Genomic DNA, 16,439 nt, shown 5'->3' with positions numbered 1-16,439 from the left:
ATAAATAATTGCACTACGGAGCCCTTTTGAGTTGCGTGGGCTGGCCCAGAAGCAAAAGCCGGGTCTAGAATCAGGCTAGCCCAGCCTACAATTGCAAGCCTCGCGATAATGTCTCTGTAGTCTGCACCAACATCGAACGCGCCCGGAGGGCTGTCACCAGCGGAAATGGCTGCACTACCTCCTCCGCAAAAGCTAGCAGCCGCCGCTGTGTTCCGGTGCAGAGGCCGAGGAACCTTTCTATCACTCACTCCCGCAATAAAGAATGCTACGAGTCAGAGGATAGGAAATGGGACCCTCATCTTACGTTGTTCTGATTCCACTACCCAATCATCGTCATGGTCATCAGAAGAGTCATCATTATCAACGGTAGGGGTGGCGGCGACGACCAATGCTCCGGCGATTATTAGAAAGGGGAACAGGGTGAGGTATAGGAAGCTTTGCCCAGGAGAGAGCAAGGGCATCACGGAGGAGATGAGATTTGTTGCGATGAAGCTCCGTGACGATAAAGTTAAGAGCACAAATGATGGCTCAAAATTGTCATCAGATGGGGATGCGGATGCGGATGGGGATGGAGAGACTTGGGAGCCCAGCATGGAAGGCTTCCTCAAATACCTGGTTGATAGCAAGGTCGTCTTCGACACCGTGGAGCGCATCGTAGACGAATCCGACCACGTAGCTTGTAAGCTCCTTCCTTTTTTCTATTTAACTTTTCCTTTTAAAACCCTACTTTGTGTTCGGTGACTGTATGTCTGTTCTTTTTATTTATTTTTTATTTTTTAATTGCTTGATATCTTAAGCTCGAAACAGTTTGAACATCGAAGCAATCTTGATGCTATGTTGCTATGTGTTTTTTCCTTTTATTTTTCAGAGCCTTATTTATTTATTTAAATTTGTTTTGCTTACTTAAATGGCTCTATTATTCATATTGAATCCCATTCTTGGGGTTCTGGGTTTCCATTGTTGATAGGGTAGGAAACAGGAAACTGAGCTCATGATTTTGTCTCTCTCATCTGTCAAACGGTCCGTTGTCTTGTATTTGCTTCCATTTTCCTCTTGTCATCGTTTGAAAAGAAGAGAGTAATTTATCTCAAAAGACAGAACTTATGTTCTGTTCAGGGGCATAGATTTCTGGTCTTGAATTGAGATTTTTAAGAATTTGGACAGAATATAATATAATTTTGTAATGCATTTTGTCCAAATCTACATAAATTTAAATTCAAGATTTCATGAAATCCCAGCTCCTAAACATAGTTACCTTATGTTTGGAGAGATCTTAGATTTGTATTCATATTGAATTTGGATAAGATTTAATATAAAATTGTTTTGAAATTTATTCTAATCCACCCAAATCCAAATTCAAGTCTGAATCCATGTTTACAAATGCAGCTTCTAGGGTTAATGGGAGAGAATTATGTGGAAAATGGAATAGAAAATATATAGGAATATAATAATTTATTTTAAAAAATGCTCAAATTCATATACAACTTTGTCATTACATTAATACATTTGTAAAATTTGAAATAATCATTTCTATCCATTTCAATATTATAGATTAATAAAAAAAAATTATAATCTTTTGCTTTATAATGATGACACTTTCTTTTGTAAGCTATTATATCTTATTTTATGACCATTTCATTTCAAATCTATTATATTCCACATAACCTTAGAAATGTGTTTCCTATGAAGTCAGATCTTTGGCAGTGTTCTTTTTGCTGCTGTCTTAGCTCCTAGACTGACACGTGGTATGGATAAATACTGCTCGCAAATTTATTCATAGTGGGCTTCTGTTCATGCTGTGGCTTGGGGTAAGAGCCCTTGTTCGATTATTACCACATAATACTGAAAAAACAATAAAAAAGTATTAAGAAATGGAACGGAGAAATCTCATCAAGTTGAGAAGCTTATAAATTTATGTGTCATTGTTTATGGTGGGTTGTGGTAGTGCAAGCCACATTACTTATTTAGTCTGATTATCTGATAATGATGTAAGAAAATGAGTACTGTACAACTGTTGCTTAAGTTTTTGATATTTGGCTTTTTTTTTTTTCTCCTAAATACTATAAATTGCTTATTACCTTTCCTGAATACAGATGCCTATTTCAGAAAAACTGGACTGGAACGATCTCTAGGGCTTATGAAAGATCTAGAATTTTTTAGACAATGGGATATTGTTGTGCCACAGCCTAGCACTCCTGGAGTTTCCTATGCAAAATATTTGGAGGAGCTCGCAGACAAGAGTGCACCATATTTCCTCTGCCATTTCTATAATATATATTTTTCTCATATAGCTGGTGGACAAGTGATAGCAAAACAGGTATAAACTGCTACCATTATTTTAGTGATTCACATATGTGATTTGCGGTTAAATAAGAGAAACATTATTGGGTTTTAGATTGACTTTAGAGATGGTAACATTCTAGCATGTCATTACTTACAAAATACTAAGGTTATGTTTGCTTTGCGGAATAGCTATTCTTAGAAGTAGAATAATTATTTCATAGGAATGGAATAGAGGAGGAATAGAATAACTATTCCTATTCCTATTCCTTTGTTTGGTTTGCAAAAAGGAATATCCATTCTTGTTGTTTTTATTCCCAATTTATCCAAGCATGACTCACTTGCATTTCACCTTATTAATTTCCATTTGCCTTTTCATAAATATAATCCCAAAAAATAAAAATAATTCTCATCTCTTTCAATTTATCAAAAACAACAACAACAACAATAACAATGTTGTTCGATTTCCTCTTGAGAGTTTACCGCGGTGAATTACAAGGGGTGCGTCAATGGGCAGACGACTTTCACTCCCTCGGATTTGGTGCCACACTAGTGTCCAAAAGTGGTGTGATGGTAGCTGGAGTCTCCAGGTTATCCAAAAAAAAAAAAAAAAAAAAAAAAAACGACAACGACAACAGACTTAAGTCCCACTAGGTGGGGTCAATTATATGAATTCTTTTATGCCAATTCGCTTGATCAAAAGCATTTTCCTTATATTAGATTGAGGGTTGTTAAATCCTTCCTCACTACCTCATTTCAAGTTATTTTAGGCCTACTCTTACCTTTTTTCATGTCAGAAATAATAACTAACTCACTCCTCCTCACAAGTGCTCTACTAGGCTTGCGTTTCAAATGCCCAAACCATCTAAGCTGCCCTCTCTTACTTTATTTTCAATTGGTGCTGTGCTTAAATTATTACGTGTATGCTCATTTCTTATTTTATCTTTTAATATTAAACCACTCATCCATCTTAACATTTACATTTCAACAACTTTTATCTTTTGTACATGTTTCCTAGTTGTCCAATATTTTGAACCATAAAGCATAGTTGGCCTTATAGTCGTTTTATAAAACTTTTCTTTTATTTTTAAGGGTATTCTACGATCACACAACATACCTAATTTACTCCTTGATTTTTCCCAACTTGTTTAATTCTATGTACTACATCTTCTTCAATTTCCCCTTTAGCTTGTATGATAGATCCAAGATATCCAAATCTATCAGTGCTATTAATCTCTTGATTATCAAGTTTAATCTTCTCTCTATTTCTACTCCTTACATTATTGAAATTATATTTCATATATTTTGTCTTATTCCTACTTATTCTAAACCCTTTAGACTCTAATGTGACTCTACAAAGTTCTAACTTAAATTTCACTCCGCTTCTACTATCATCAATCAACACAATATCATCCGTAAATAACATACCCCAATGAATCTCATTTTGAATATTTTTAGTTAGTTCATCAATTACTAAAGTAAAAAGATAAGAACTCATAGTAGAACCTTGATGTACACATACTATGATTGAATAGTATTGAGATTCTCCTCCTACAGTCCTAACGCTAGTTACTACTCTATCATACATATCCTTAATGACCTCTGTATATCTACTACACACTCCTTTCCTTTTTAAGACTCACTAAAAAACTCAAAGTAGAACCTTGATGTACACATACTATGATTGAAAAGTGTTGAGATTCTCCTCCTACAGTCCTAACGCTAGTTACTACTCTATCATACATATCCTTAATGACCTTTGTATATCTACTACACACTCCCTTCCTTTCTAAGACTTACTAAAGAACTTCTCTGAGTACTTTATCATAAACTTTATCTAGGTCAATAAAGACCATATACAAGTCCCTCTTCTTTTCCTTAAACTTATCCATTAAACTTCTTAAAGGATAAATAACTTCTGTTGTTGATCTCCTAGGCATAAAATCAAATTGATTTTTTCGAAATCTTCGTTTCTAATCTTATTCTATGTTCAATTACTCTTTCGTATAATTTCATCGTATGACTCATAATCTTAATTCCATAATAGTTATTATAGTTTTGAATATCGCCTTTGTTTTGGTACAATGGTACTAATGTACCTTTTTTATTTTTATTTTTATTTTTTTCCATTTTGACATTTTCTTGGTTTTTATAGTAGGGTTGAATAGATTTGTTAACCAAATAATTCCTTTAACCCCTAAGTATTTCCAAACTTCAATTGGTATTTTATCTGGTCCTATAGATTTCCCACTTTTCATCTTTCTTAATGTCATTTTAAGTTCAAGGGCTTTAATTTTGTGAATAAATCTCCTATTTTAATCTTCTCCTCATTTGTCACTTCCAAGTTCAATCTTTCATTTTGATTTTCATTAAACAACATATCAAAGTATCCCCACCATCTCTCTTTTATGACTTCTTCTCTAATTAAGACATTATCGTTCTCGTCCTTTATTCATTTTACATCACCTAAATCTTTGCATTTTATTTCTCTAGCTCTAGCAAGTTTATAAATGCCTTTTTCTCCTTATTTTGTATCTAGTTTAGTATATAAAATATCATAAGCTCTATGTTTAGCTCTACTAATAGTCATTTTTGCATTTTTTTCTTGCTTCTTTATATTTTTCAAGATTTCCTATATTGCTTCAATTTTGCCATATTTTTCACCAATTTCTTTTTGTCGCAACGACTTTTTGAACTTCTTGATCCTATCACCAACTTTCCTTACTACTCGACTATCTTCCTTTGGACTCACCTAAAACCTGTTTTGCTATCCTTAATGATAGAATTTGCCATTTTATTCCAAATAGTATTTGTATCAACCTCATCCCCTACTTATCCAATCACACTCTTTGTTCATTTTATCTTTCAATTTTACTATATTATCGCCCTTCAAATTCTACCATCTAGTTCTCTTGTGTTGATTTATGCTACTCCTTCTCTTCCAATTTTTAATATGTATATTGAATACTAAGACTATGCTAAGTAGCCAAACTTCCACCTGGAATAACTTGCAATCCTTACAAGATAGACAAACCCCATTCTTAGTTAAGAAGAAATCTATTTGACTTTTATTATACCCACTCTTGAAGGTTATTAAGTATTCTTCTCTTTTTACAAAGCAAGTATTTAATATAAATCAAATTGTAAGATATGACACTGAATCTAAGATTGTATTACCGGCCTCATTTTTATCTCCATATCCATGGCCTCCATGTATCCTCTCATATCCTATAGTTTCATTTCCAATGTGACCATTCAAATCAGTTTCTATGAATGTCTTTTTAGACATTGGTATCTCTTGTATAATACTATCCGTATCTTCCCAAAATTGTCTTTTAAGATTTTCTGCTAAGCCTATTTGGGGAGCATATGTACTAATGACGGTCATTATTTCCAGGCCTAAAACTATCCTGATTTTAATGATCCTATCCTCTATTCTTTTAACATCTACTACATTGTCTTTTAGGTCTTTGTCTACAGTAATATCCACCCTGTTTTTATGTCTCTCTATTAGTGTGCCATAGTTTAAATCTTGATTTTTCAATTTCTTTAATTTTCTCTTCTACCCATTTCGTCTCTTAAAGACAAATTAAGCTAATTTTCCTTCTACACATTATTTCCACAATTTCCATACTTTTTCCCATAAGAGTCCCTATATCTCCTTCAATTGATCAAATAAAGAAATAAAGAAATAAATAGATAAATGCAAAGTACATTCACCTCCTTTAGTTGCCACATTTTCTCAAAAACAAATTAAGAATGTCTATAATTTGAACCATTAGGCTACATTTTCCCAAATATTAAAGTTCAAAAATAAATACGTAAATGAATTAATAATTTAATGAAAATTAATGCTAAAGTTAGAAAAATGAATACGTAAATAAATTAATAAATTTAATAAAAACTAAAATTAAACTATCAAACTATTTGAGAAAAATTGTAATGCATCAAACTTACATACATGCACACTTCACTATAGAACTAAGTCAACTCAAAAATTTTAAAATTATATAAATACAAGTCTTGAACATCCAAATACAATTAAAAATAAAACATTAGAGCATTCATAAGTACCTAATATGTCTCATAAAAATATCCAAATACAACTAAAAGTTAGTAACATAAAAGACTTGGGTGATCGCTATATCAATGATCCATAATAAACCTTCTTTTCCCTCTCACTATTTGTGCTTGCACCCAAACAAGCCATTGCACAAAGTTGAACTAAAATAATAAACAAAATACGCATCATAATATTGTAATCCAAGGGGGGAAAAGCAATTCTAAATAAGGTGGTCATCTCTATTTCTTGCTCTCTCTCTCTCTCTCTCTCTCTCTCTCTCAATTTGATTTTCGGAGACAATAGCACAATTCCCCTGTGGAGATGCATGTGTCACAGGGTTATAGAATAAAAACAACACACCAAGGAATTAAATAAATCACGTAAGAACCAGATACGAAGAAGAAACACCAGTTTGTAATATTAGTTCATGAAAATTGATCAATAGCCCAAAGAAGTTTGAAGTTCAATTCCAATACTAATATTTGAATCAAAATTGAACATAGTAGTTAAAGGCAGAAGCAGAAGACACTAAATAAGCAGTGTTCATTATGTTCATGCCAGAAATTCCAGAAGATTGCAGCAGAAATAAGCAGCTGCCAGCAGTAAACAAAAAACAAATAAACAGCGGGTTTCCAAGCAAAATAAGTGCATCAACATTCAGCGATCATAAACTTCTAGGGGTAGAAAATGGCAGCAAATCAATCCAAATTGGCAAATACTCCATTTGAGATACCATGGTGGAAAGCAAACAACAGAGAACTATACTTAGCCATAAAAATGTCTGACAGAAAACAAACTATTAACAGTTGGGGACTAATGATTGACTGTGTCTACAAAGATTTTGGATTTGCTCATAACAATCAAATTATATCTGGTCTTGTTTCCACTTTTCCAGTCATTCTAGATGCAATTTTTAAATATTGGATCTTCTGTTATTTAATTCGTGTATCCCCGTCACTTGTAGTGATTTATCGTTCAATGAATGGCTGAAAAATGATCCACCGATATTAATCTAATTATAATGTTTGTTACTAAAAAAAATAATTAGAGATTGCACTTCCTTTTCTAATTTTTGAGAATAGAATATTAGATTTGTTTCGATTATCGAATCCACCAAAGCCACAGGCAGCCCTCTCATATATAGCTTATAGTATTGTGCATGGAAGCTCAGGCAAGCCACCACTTCTAGTACTAAATAATTAAAATGACACAAATATTTTATGATTTTTTAACCCTACTAATGAATTTAAAAATGAACTTGGTAACAGCTTGTTATATGCTAAACAATATTAAACAAATGAAGCTATCGAAACAGGCAGCACATGTTTAAACACAAAACATGGGAATATACCAATAATAATTATGCAATGATAAAAAAAATTCTGAATATAGATGAATATTAAAGAAAACGGGTCAATCACAAAAGAGATAGTTTAAAGACAGAAGTAAGGTGCCGATCATAAGGCATATATCTCAGCAGTCAAGTTATAAATGCTAATATTCAGATTTTCAAACCGAATGGGTCAATGCGACCCAGGTCGTACATATATTTGGCCACTTTAAATATTTTGTAGAGAGGTTACAGAACCTGAAGAAGAGACCAACTCCCTTGTGTTATGAATTATGATTGCGTTAATCTTCTAATATTCTTTAACATATAAATACAGTGCTCTTCTTCTTATAAAGATTTCCTCCTATTCTCTCTCCCAAAGAGGAGGGCATTTAAAATTCCCCCCTCTTTGCCTACAGCTGCTGCTGCTACTACTAACTACATACTAGTTATAGTATAATAATAATAATGATAAGCAGTCCAAAATGTGCAGAGGGTGGGCTCTTGGCTTGGATGAACATCAACCTGTGGAGGATTGCTTAATGAACGCCGAAAACACATCTATGCCGCCACTTAAAACACAGTAATCTTCGATTAAAATATTGGCAAACACCGAAGAATAGCAATCAAATAAAAAAAAGGTGCCAAAAATAAGAACAAATCCTTTATACTAACAATATCATAACAGACAACACCAACACAGGATCAGTTCCAAGAACAACAAAGAAATGAACCAACAGATCTAAAAAATGAGCCACCAAATTTCCACAAAAACATTTTTGGTACAGAAGTTAGAGAGAGAGACTTCAAGCAACAAAGATACATTGTGAAGAACGTAATCGAAGAACAGTGTAGCTAGGGTTTGAAGAAACCTAAACCCAACACTCAAACAAGTCAACTCGATCACAATCTGTTAGAATCCGACGAAGAAACCCAACTCAACCACAATCAAGGTTGCTACCAAAGGTTGGCAAGCTAGGGTTTGATGTTGATTCAGAGAACGAGAGAGGAAACTATGGTTGGGGGTTTGTGTACAAATGAGAATCGTGGAAAGTGTCAGGTTGGGAGAGGATATAGCTCTATAATTTTGAAAATTGATGGGGGGTTTTCATTGGAAAAATGAAATTTAACCATGTTATGGGCCAAGCAAGAATGAGTGTTCCAACCCAAATTTTGGGAATCCATATTTTGGATTTGGCTGGAAGGTCTTCCATAAGGAATAGCTATTTTGCTGCAAAAATAAACCAAACATAAGAATAGCTATTTCATTGGGAATATATTAGGAATAGAATTGCTACCCCTGCGAACCAAATGAGCCGTAAAATTTCTAGATTAGCTCAAATTTTGAAAAGTGTAGCTGTGTGGAACATGCAAATTTAGAACGAGGCTTGCTAAGCATTGTTTATATTGTGTGTTTAAATTTTGGATTAAATGAATCACCTAACTATAAGATAGGTCTCTCCTTAAATGAATGACCTAACTCTAAGATAGGTCTCTCCCTCTATTTATATTACATATCAAATACACTTTAATGGCCATAATACTTTTACTAACTCTCACTAATTAACATAACATTGACATACTTAATAATACTAGAAGACTAAAATAACCATTAACACTCCCTCTCAAGATGGAGCATGGGTATCATATGCTTGTATCTTGTTACAAATAAATTTAACTCGAGCATCTCTCCAAAGCTTTGGTAAGCAAATTAGCAAGTTGCATATTGAACTTCACAGAAGTGGTTGTAATGAGCTTTTGCACAAGTTTCTCTTGAACAAAATGGCAATTAACTTCAATGTGTTGCGTTTACTCATGGAGGATTAGGTTGGAGGCAATATGAAGAGCATTTTGATTATCACACATCAACTCCATAAATTGTGAATGTGGGAGACCCAATTCTTCTAAGATGTTCTTCAACCAAACAAGTTGACACGTAGTGTGAGCCATAGCCCTATACTCCAATTTGGCACTTGAGATGGGCACCATAATTTCTTTCATACTCTTCCAAGAAACCAAATTACCACTAACCAAGATGCTGTACCCAATTGTAGATCTTTGGTCGGAAGGCGACCTAACCCTATCTGCATTTGTATGTCTCTAAATATAGGTGTGACTCTTATCTCGATATAAAAGTCGTCTTCGAGGTGCACCTTTGAGATATCTCAAGATGCGAATTACTGTGTCCCAATAACTTGTCCTCTGAGAATCTAGGAATTGACTTACAATACATGTTGCGAAAGATATGTCCGGCCGAGTGGCTATGAGATAATTCAACTTTCCAACAAGTCTTCGCTATCGTCTAGGATTAGGCAACAAATTACCTATATCTGACACTTGCTGTTAGGATACATGTGTGTATCCATTGATTTGGATCCCAATAGCCTAGTTTCATCCAACAAATCAATAACATATTCCTTTATGACTAGATAGTTCCGATATGAGATCTAGATACTTCTATACTTCTATATTTAAGAAGTATTATTACCATCACTTGTAATTACACAATATCATCCACATACATAATGATAAGGATGCTGCCTAATGAAGTTTGATGATAAAACACAGAGCGATCCACTGCACACCGTTGAAGACCAAACTCAAGTACTACAACACTGAATCAACAAACCTTGCTCTGGGAGACTATTTTAAACCACATAGTGCCTTCTTGAGCCAACACACTAAACTTGAGTCCTCTTGAGCAACAAACCTATTTGGTTGCTCCATATAGACCTCCTCCTCAAGATCACCATGTAAGAAGACATTCTTTATGTGACTGATGTAGATGTAGAGGCCAGTGAAAAGTGGTGGCCAACAAGGTGAACAAATGTATTGATGTGAGTTTGGATATTGGGGAAAAAATGTTGGAATAATCCAAACCATACACCTAAGTACATCCCTCAGATACAAAGCATGCCTTTAGGTGAGCCAAAAAACCATTAGGGTTGACTTTCGCAGTGTATACCCGACGACAACCAACCACAAATTTGTTAAGAAGAAGAGAGACCAATTCCCAAGTGTCAATGTCCTGTAAAGCATTCATCTCTTCAACCATGACATTCCTCCACCTAGAGTGGGCTAAGGCTTTTGAAACAGATTTAAGAAGGGTAGTAGATGATAGAATAGTAACAAAACAATAATAGAAGGGTGATAAGAAGTCATAGCAAACATAATTGGAGATGGGCTGTTGTGTACATGTGCGTTTACCTTTCCAGACAGCAATGGGAGGATCAACATTATGGGGGAATATGATCATCAAATGAGGAAACCAAAGGCATGGTAGTAGAAACTAGAGAGGACTCTCTTGCTTGGAGTCACTGTCATGAATACAACTGCAAATTGGGACAATTGAGTTGATGAGAAGGACTCAAATTACATGGAGACAGGTGGTTGATTGGGTAAGGACAGTAAATTAGAGTCTGGAAGATTAGGCAAAGGAGGAGACTTATTGAGATTAGAAGCATTTAGGGATTGACTGTAGTATGGTGTAGACTCGAAAAAGGTAACATTTGCAGAAACAAAGAGGCGCTGCAGAGTAGGACTATAACGACGATATCCCTTTTGAGTATATGAGTAGCCTAGAAAGACACATTTTATAGTACGGAGATCTAACTTATCTACCTCAAGAGTTAGTTGATGAAGAAAGGGCTCACACCCGAATGTACAAGAGGTAGAGAGAATAGAGGTGACTTAGGAAAGAGAACTGAGTAGGGAATTTTTCCACTAAGAACAGATAGGACATCATGTTGATAAGATGGCAAGCAATAACTACATTATTGCTCTAGAGTAGTATGTAATGCTCCTATCTCTTTGTTATAACTGAAAGTACTCCTGGGATAAATCATGCATACGTGTAATGTCGCTAGAGTACAAAAGCTTGGCATAATTCCACAAGAGGGAAACTGTCAAGGTATCTTCCTGAATCCACACTCTTTTCTCTTAGCATCAAAAGGACCATATTGGAGCAAGTGGTCAGATTTTCCTAATCCTTCTAAATAAATCGGAATAGTCTTAGATCGCTAACATAATTCTTTTCATCCAACTTTTCAATTGTTATCCGTGACAGCAATGAAGGGAACATGTCTATGGGATTTATAGACTCCGTCCCAATACTCACAAACCAGCAGCCATACCACTATCAAAGAAGAACAATCAAAACTAACTGGGACAACCACAAACGAGGTGAATCACCGAAAAACCACGGATGAGGTGAACCACATATAATACTGCCACAGCCTCACTAAGCAACTTATGAACACTGCCATTGCTCCAAGAGACTCCAATAGCCTTTATGAACACCGAACAACAACTAACAGATTACCACGAGTGCATGGTTGTAAAGGTTGGATATTTGAGCGAAAAACATGCCCAATAGCTTGATAATATGGTCCAGGGAAGGGATCAGAACGTGTTGGAGGAAAATATCAGAAGAAGTGGCCTGAAACAGTCTCACATGCTGCTGTGTAGGGTTGGGACTGCTGGCAATTGGCTGGTGCCTCAGGGCACGTGGGGAGGTTTCCGGCGATAGAATTTGTAGAGTTATGGTTCAAAGGGTTCTGCTCCTGGCTATATGGTTGGTTTTGTGAAATAATGAAGGGTTGTGGTGGTTCTAAGAAGGGCAGCGACAGGAGGGTGATTTTCTGCGGCGGCTGAATTTGGGTTGGTGATAGGGTTTAGGTTGGATCATGCTCTGATGCCATGTTGAAATTTTGGATTAAATGAACAAACCTAACTCAAAGATAGGTCTCTCCCTCTATTTATATTGCATATCAAATGCATCATAATGACCATAATACCCTTACTAACTCTCACTAATAAACATAACACTAACACATTAATACTAAAAGACTAAAATAACCATTAACAGTGTGGTTGTGGCATTTTAATATTGACAAAGCATTTTTGCTGCCTAATCAATTTTTTTAGTAGAACTTTGAATCAGATCTCAATAATTAATAGCCCTTCCTGATAGATTTGGCAGATGTTGAGAGACTTCTTCCACAGGATATGTAAATATTTAATATAGAATAGAATGTGCAGATTTTATAAAGCTGAGACTTGTCAATCTTGTGACTTTTTTGAGGCTTCTCAGGTGAAGATCTTTTTCTTTAAAGCTTGTTTGATCCTTTGTAGTGAGTAAAATCAGTTGTAAATAACTTATTTCTCTTGAGAACAGGAAAATTTTCTGGCTAATTAATTATGCAACAGATTTATATTGTGAGTTGCTACAATTGATCTATTTGTTGGTATCTATTTTTGTGATTAGGCTTCTGAGAAATTCCTGGAAGGAAGGGAGCTAGAGTTTTATAGATGGGAAGGAGATGCTCAGGAGTTGTTGAAAGGAGTGCGTGAGAAGCTCAACATGCTTGGGGAGGTTAATGGCCAAAACATGCCATGTATATTTGACTTCCTCTAACTTTTCTTTGGAACATGTGCTGAGGTTGCTGGTTGTTTGCAATGCTATTGGTGCAGCACTGGTCCCGATACCAGAAAAAGAGGTGCCTGAAAGATACTGCAAAGTCATTTCGATTTTTGGGTCAAATAGTTTGTTTGATCATCTTGTGAAGCAAGGTCATCTCAGATCGACCGGCTTTTGAACATTCTTTAATGGTAAGGCTGTGACTATGTATCTGAATTTTCCACCCTCAGTATGGGGCAGAAAGAATTGATGCATTTCATTCTCTTGTCTTATCATTTCTCGTGGCATGCACCACAGCTTGCCGAATTATGGCTTACAATCTCAATTATTTCTACTGGTCAGCCCACACGGCTTTCTGCATATGAAAATGAATTGAGTTTTTGGACCTTGAATTTGGTTCTGTATATATTTTGACAGAACACTAATTTTTTCCAAATCCACACCTATCCAATCTTAAATATGAAATCCGTGTTGAGTTTGTGCTTGAGAGATGGATATCGGGTTTTGTATTTGGATTTGTGTGGATTTAGAAAGAAATTCAATCCAGGTTCATTCTACATTTGGTTCAAATTACACAAATTCAATTTTGAGGTCCAAATGCCATGCCCTTGCCCCAAAATGAAGTGGCCTACTGAGAAACAGTATTAATGCCCACTTCATGATCCATCCAAACTAGATATGATTTATTTGGTGCTTTAATTTTTAATATCAAGGAGACATTGCGATCACAGGTCAGTGGGATGGCGATTTCAGTTGTGTTAATGGGGGTGTGGGGTTCATCCGTTTGTAGAGTGGACTCTATGCCTGTTCATATGATGGTTCGTGGCAGACAACCAGAAATTGCTAGTTAACGTCTGAAGTTGTGGCATCCCTTGATAGCACGACAATGGTGGTTCCAATATATTGCTGATTCCTGAGGATTACACACTAACCAGTTGGATGGGCAGAGCTTGTGCAAATATATTTTCATGGTTTGAAATCAAGCTACAAAGAGTTTGGCTCCAAACACCAAATAATTATTAGGAACTATTAGATAGTGTTTGGAAGCATTAATTTCAGATTTGAATTTAAATTTGTGCTGACTTGCAAGAAATTTAATGCAATTTTTATATTTTGTTTTGGTTAAGGCCTGAATTCTTAACCATTGCTTTAAATAATTATAGTACTGTGTATATAGGTATAATATCGACAAAGCAGTGGATGTATCTTGGTTTTTTTTTTTTTTTTTTTTAAAAACAGTAACAATAGTTGCAGATCATTCTCATATTCAGAAAGTTAAGTACTGAAGTAGCCAGTTGAAATAATTGAGAGATTGCAAGGGTAAAATTATATTGGTCTGGTGTACTAATCAGCATGTTAGGTTGTGCGAGAGAAGTTATGTAAGGGACCTATTTCTCCACATTATCCATGTGCCTATATTCTAAATTTGAATCATGTAATGGGTCTCATCCATCATACGTTTTCAACTCTAGAACTTGGATGCCATAATTGCAACAAATTGAAGTGGTTACGACATTGATTTTAATTAAGTTAAATTTTTTGTGATCATTCTTGTAAAGTCCTTGCAATAAATACTCTATTGTCCCAAGAATCCTCACTTTCATCCCATTCATGGCTTGCTTATGGGCAATCCTATCAAGAACATCCGGTCATCTTTCCTTGGATGGAAGAGCAGGACCTTCTCTTTCTATTATCCATTTGTCATCATAGCTTTAGAATTACTTTCTTTTTTGCTTCAAATTGTACAAATACACAATATTATTATTACTTTCAGCTTGCAAGTTTACAATTTCAAAAGTTGGAAAATCTTAAATATTATATAATTTTAATGCAAAAAGACTTAGAAAGCTAGTCTTTCTTACCATCTCAAATGAACTCTAATTTCTCTTGCACATCTAGACGATATATATGTCAAGCTTAGTATTCGGACTCAGAATCTTCTAATATCAAATCAAAATGCAATGTTTATACTAGTACAAGGTGTCCAACAATTTTTTAACCTTTGCTCTCTATCAACATCTCACCGAGTAATTTGTAATTTGAAGAATTATTGATTACGATTTGGAGAAAATTCTACTCTCCATCTTTTTTCACAATGTCATTTACATTTCAAAAACATTTATTTTGTGGTTTTCGAATTTTAGAAGTGTCAATAGATGATAAGAAGACCATTCCCTTTGGATTATTCACCAAAAAAGTTACAAATGGAACACATTTTTTTAATTAGTTCATCCATCAAACATAATAGTGCCACCTAGTTTCTTCCATTCCAACTTATACTCATTTTTTCATTTTGAAGAAATTTCATCTTAATTTGATGATAAAGTGGTTTAAATCTAGGCTCATATTTCCTAATCATATCAAGCATCAGTCATGTTATACAACATGGACTCGTGTCATTAAGCGTTTCCTGTGTAGCATTAGGGAATTGTTCACACTGTTGAATGAAATAGCATTATTGTAGAAAAATCTAATAATTTATTGATAAACTTTATCCTAATCTTCTTTTTTGAAGATTTGATTCAATGTTACTTGATTTCTTGCGTCTTTTCACATGATTCATAATCTAAACTATGGATGGATCATTTTTTTTTTTTTTTTTTTAAATTTAATAATTTTTTTGGGTACAAGAACTCCCCATACACACACAAATCCCTAACACCCCAACACCCCCCCTACTCCTGATTCCCCCCCTTCCTTTTAAGACCCAAGAGGATATGCATCCCAAGGGAATCAAATCCAGGTCATCCACACAGGGAGCCAGGTGATGAATCAAATAGGCTCAAGGCCCCAACCCCCTTTAGGTACTTTCTTTGTTTTTGTTGACTCTCTCCCACTGCATCAGTAGCATAATCTTAATACCTAAAAACTGTATGCAAGTTAAAGTTAATTATAAGTTAATTCCTATACTATTAAACTTAAATTTATTTTATCTTCTATATTTTTAGTTATTATAATTAAGGATTTGTACTTACTATTTCGCAACAATTATTTTTGTTAAATTGACATTACATATTTTTTAAAAAAAATCTCAAAAAATTTATTTGGGAAATGATTATGACTTCAAGTGCATAATTAGTATGGAATAACTCATAGGGCAAAGGGTTTTCCCTTAATTTCTATCCTTTGATTCATTATTATTAAATTAGTTTGGATGACTATTTTAATTGAATAAAATTAATAAGTACAACTCCTAAAATGTATAAATTAAAAGTGCATGGACCAAATAGATTTCAGTTAATGGTAGAAGGACTAACTTATCATTTGGTTCAAAAAAAAAATTACAAGGAACTCAAAGGTTTCAGGGTTTTACAAAATTGAAATTTGAAATTTACACTATCTATTAA

The 16,439-nt window shown here is 34.6% G+C and overlaps 1 protein-coding gene across 1 annotated transcript; it reads left to right on the top strand.

The window, feature by feature from the left end:
- The first annotated feature begins 1 nt into the window (after position 1).
- Positions 2 to 14,406, top strand: LOC131161872 (probable inactive heme oxygenase 2, chloroplastic). The gene is made up of 5 exons (XM_058117872.1): positions 2 to 679; positions 2,094 to 2,317; positions 12,940 to 13,047; positions 13,146 to 13,283; positions 13,824 to 14,406. The coding sequence occupies exons 1-4, from the start codon at positions 166 to 168 to the stop codon at positions 13,236 to 13,238; spliced, it is 939 nt and encodes a 312-aa protein (XP_057973855.1). The 5' UTR covers positions 2 to 165; the 3' UTR covers positions 13,239 to 13,283; positions 13,824 to 14,406.
- The last annotated feature ends 2,033 nt before the right edge of the window (positions 14,407 to 16,439 follow it).

Source organism: Malania oleifera, chromosome 8 (genome assembly GCF_029873635.1).
Source record: "Malania oleifera isolate guangnan ecotype guangnan chromosome 8, ASM2987363v1, whole genome shotgun sequence".
Classification (NCBI taxonomy): domain Eukaryota; kingdom Viridiplantae; phylum Streptophyta; class Magnoliopsida; order Santalales; family Ximeniaceae; genus Malania; species Malania oleifera.
This window is presented reverse-complemented; position numbering and strand designations above follow the sequence as displayed.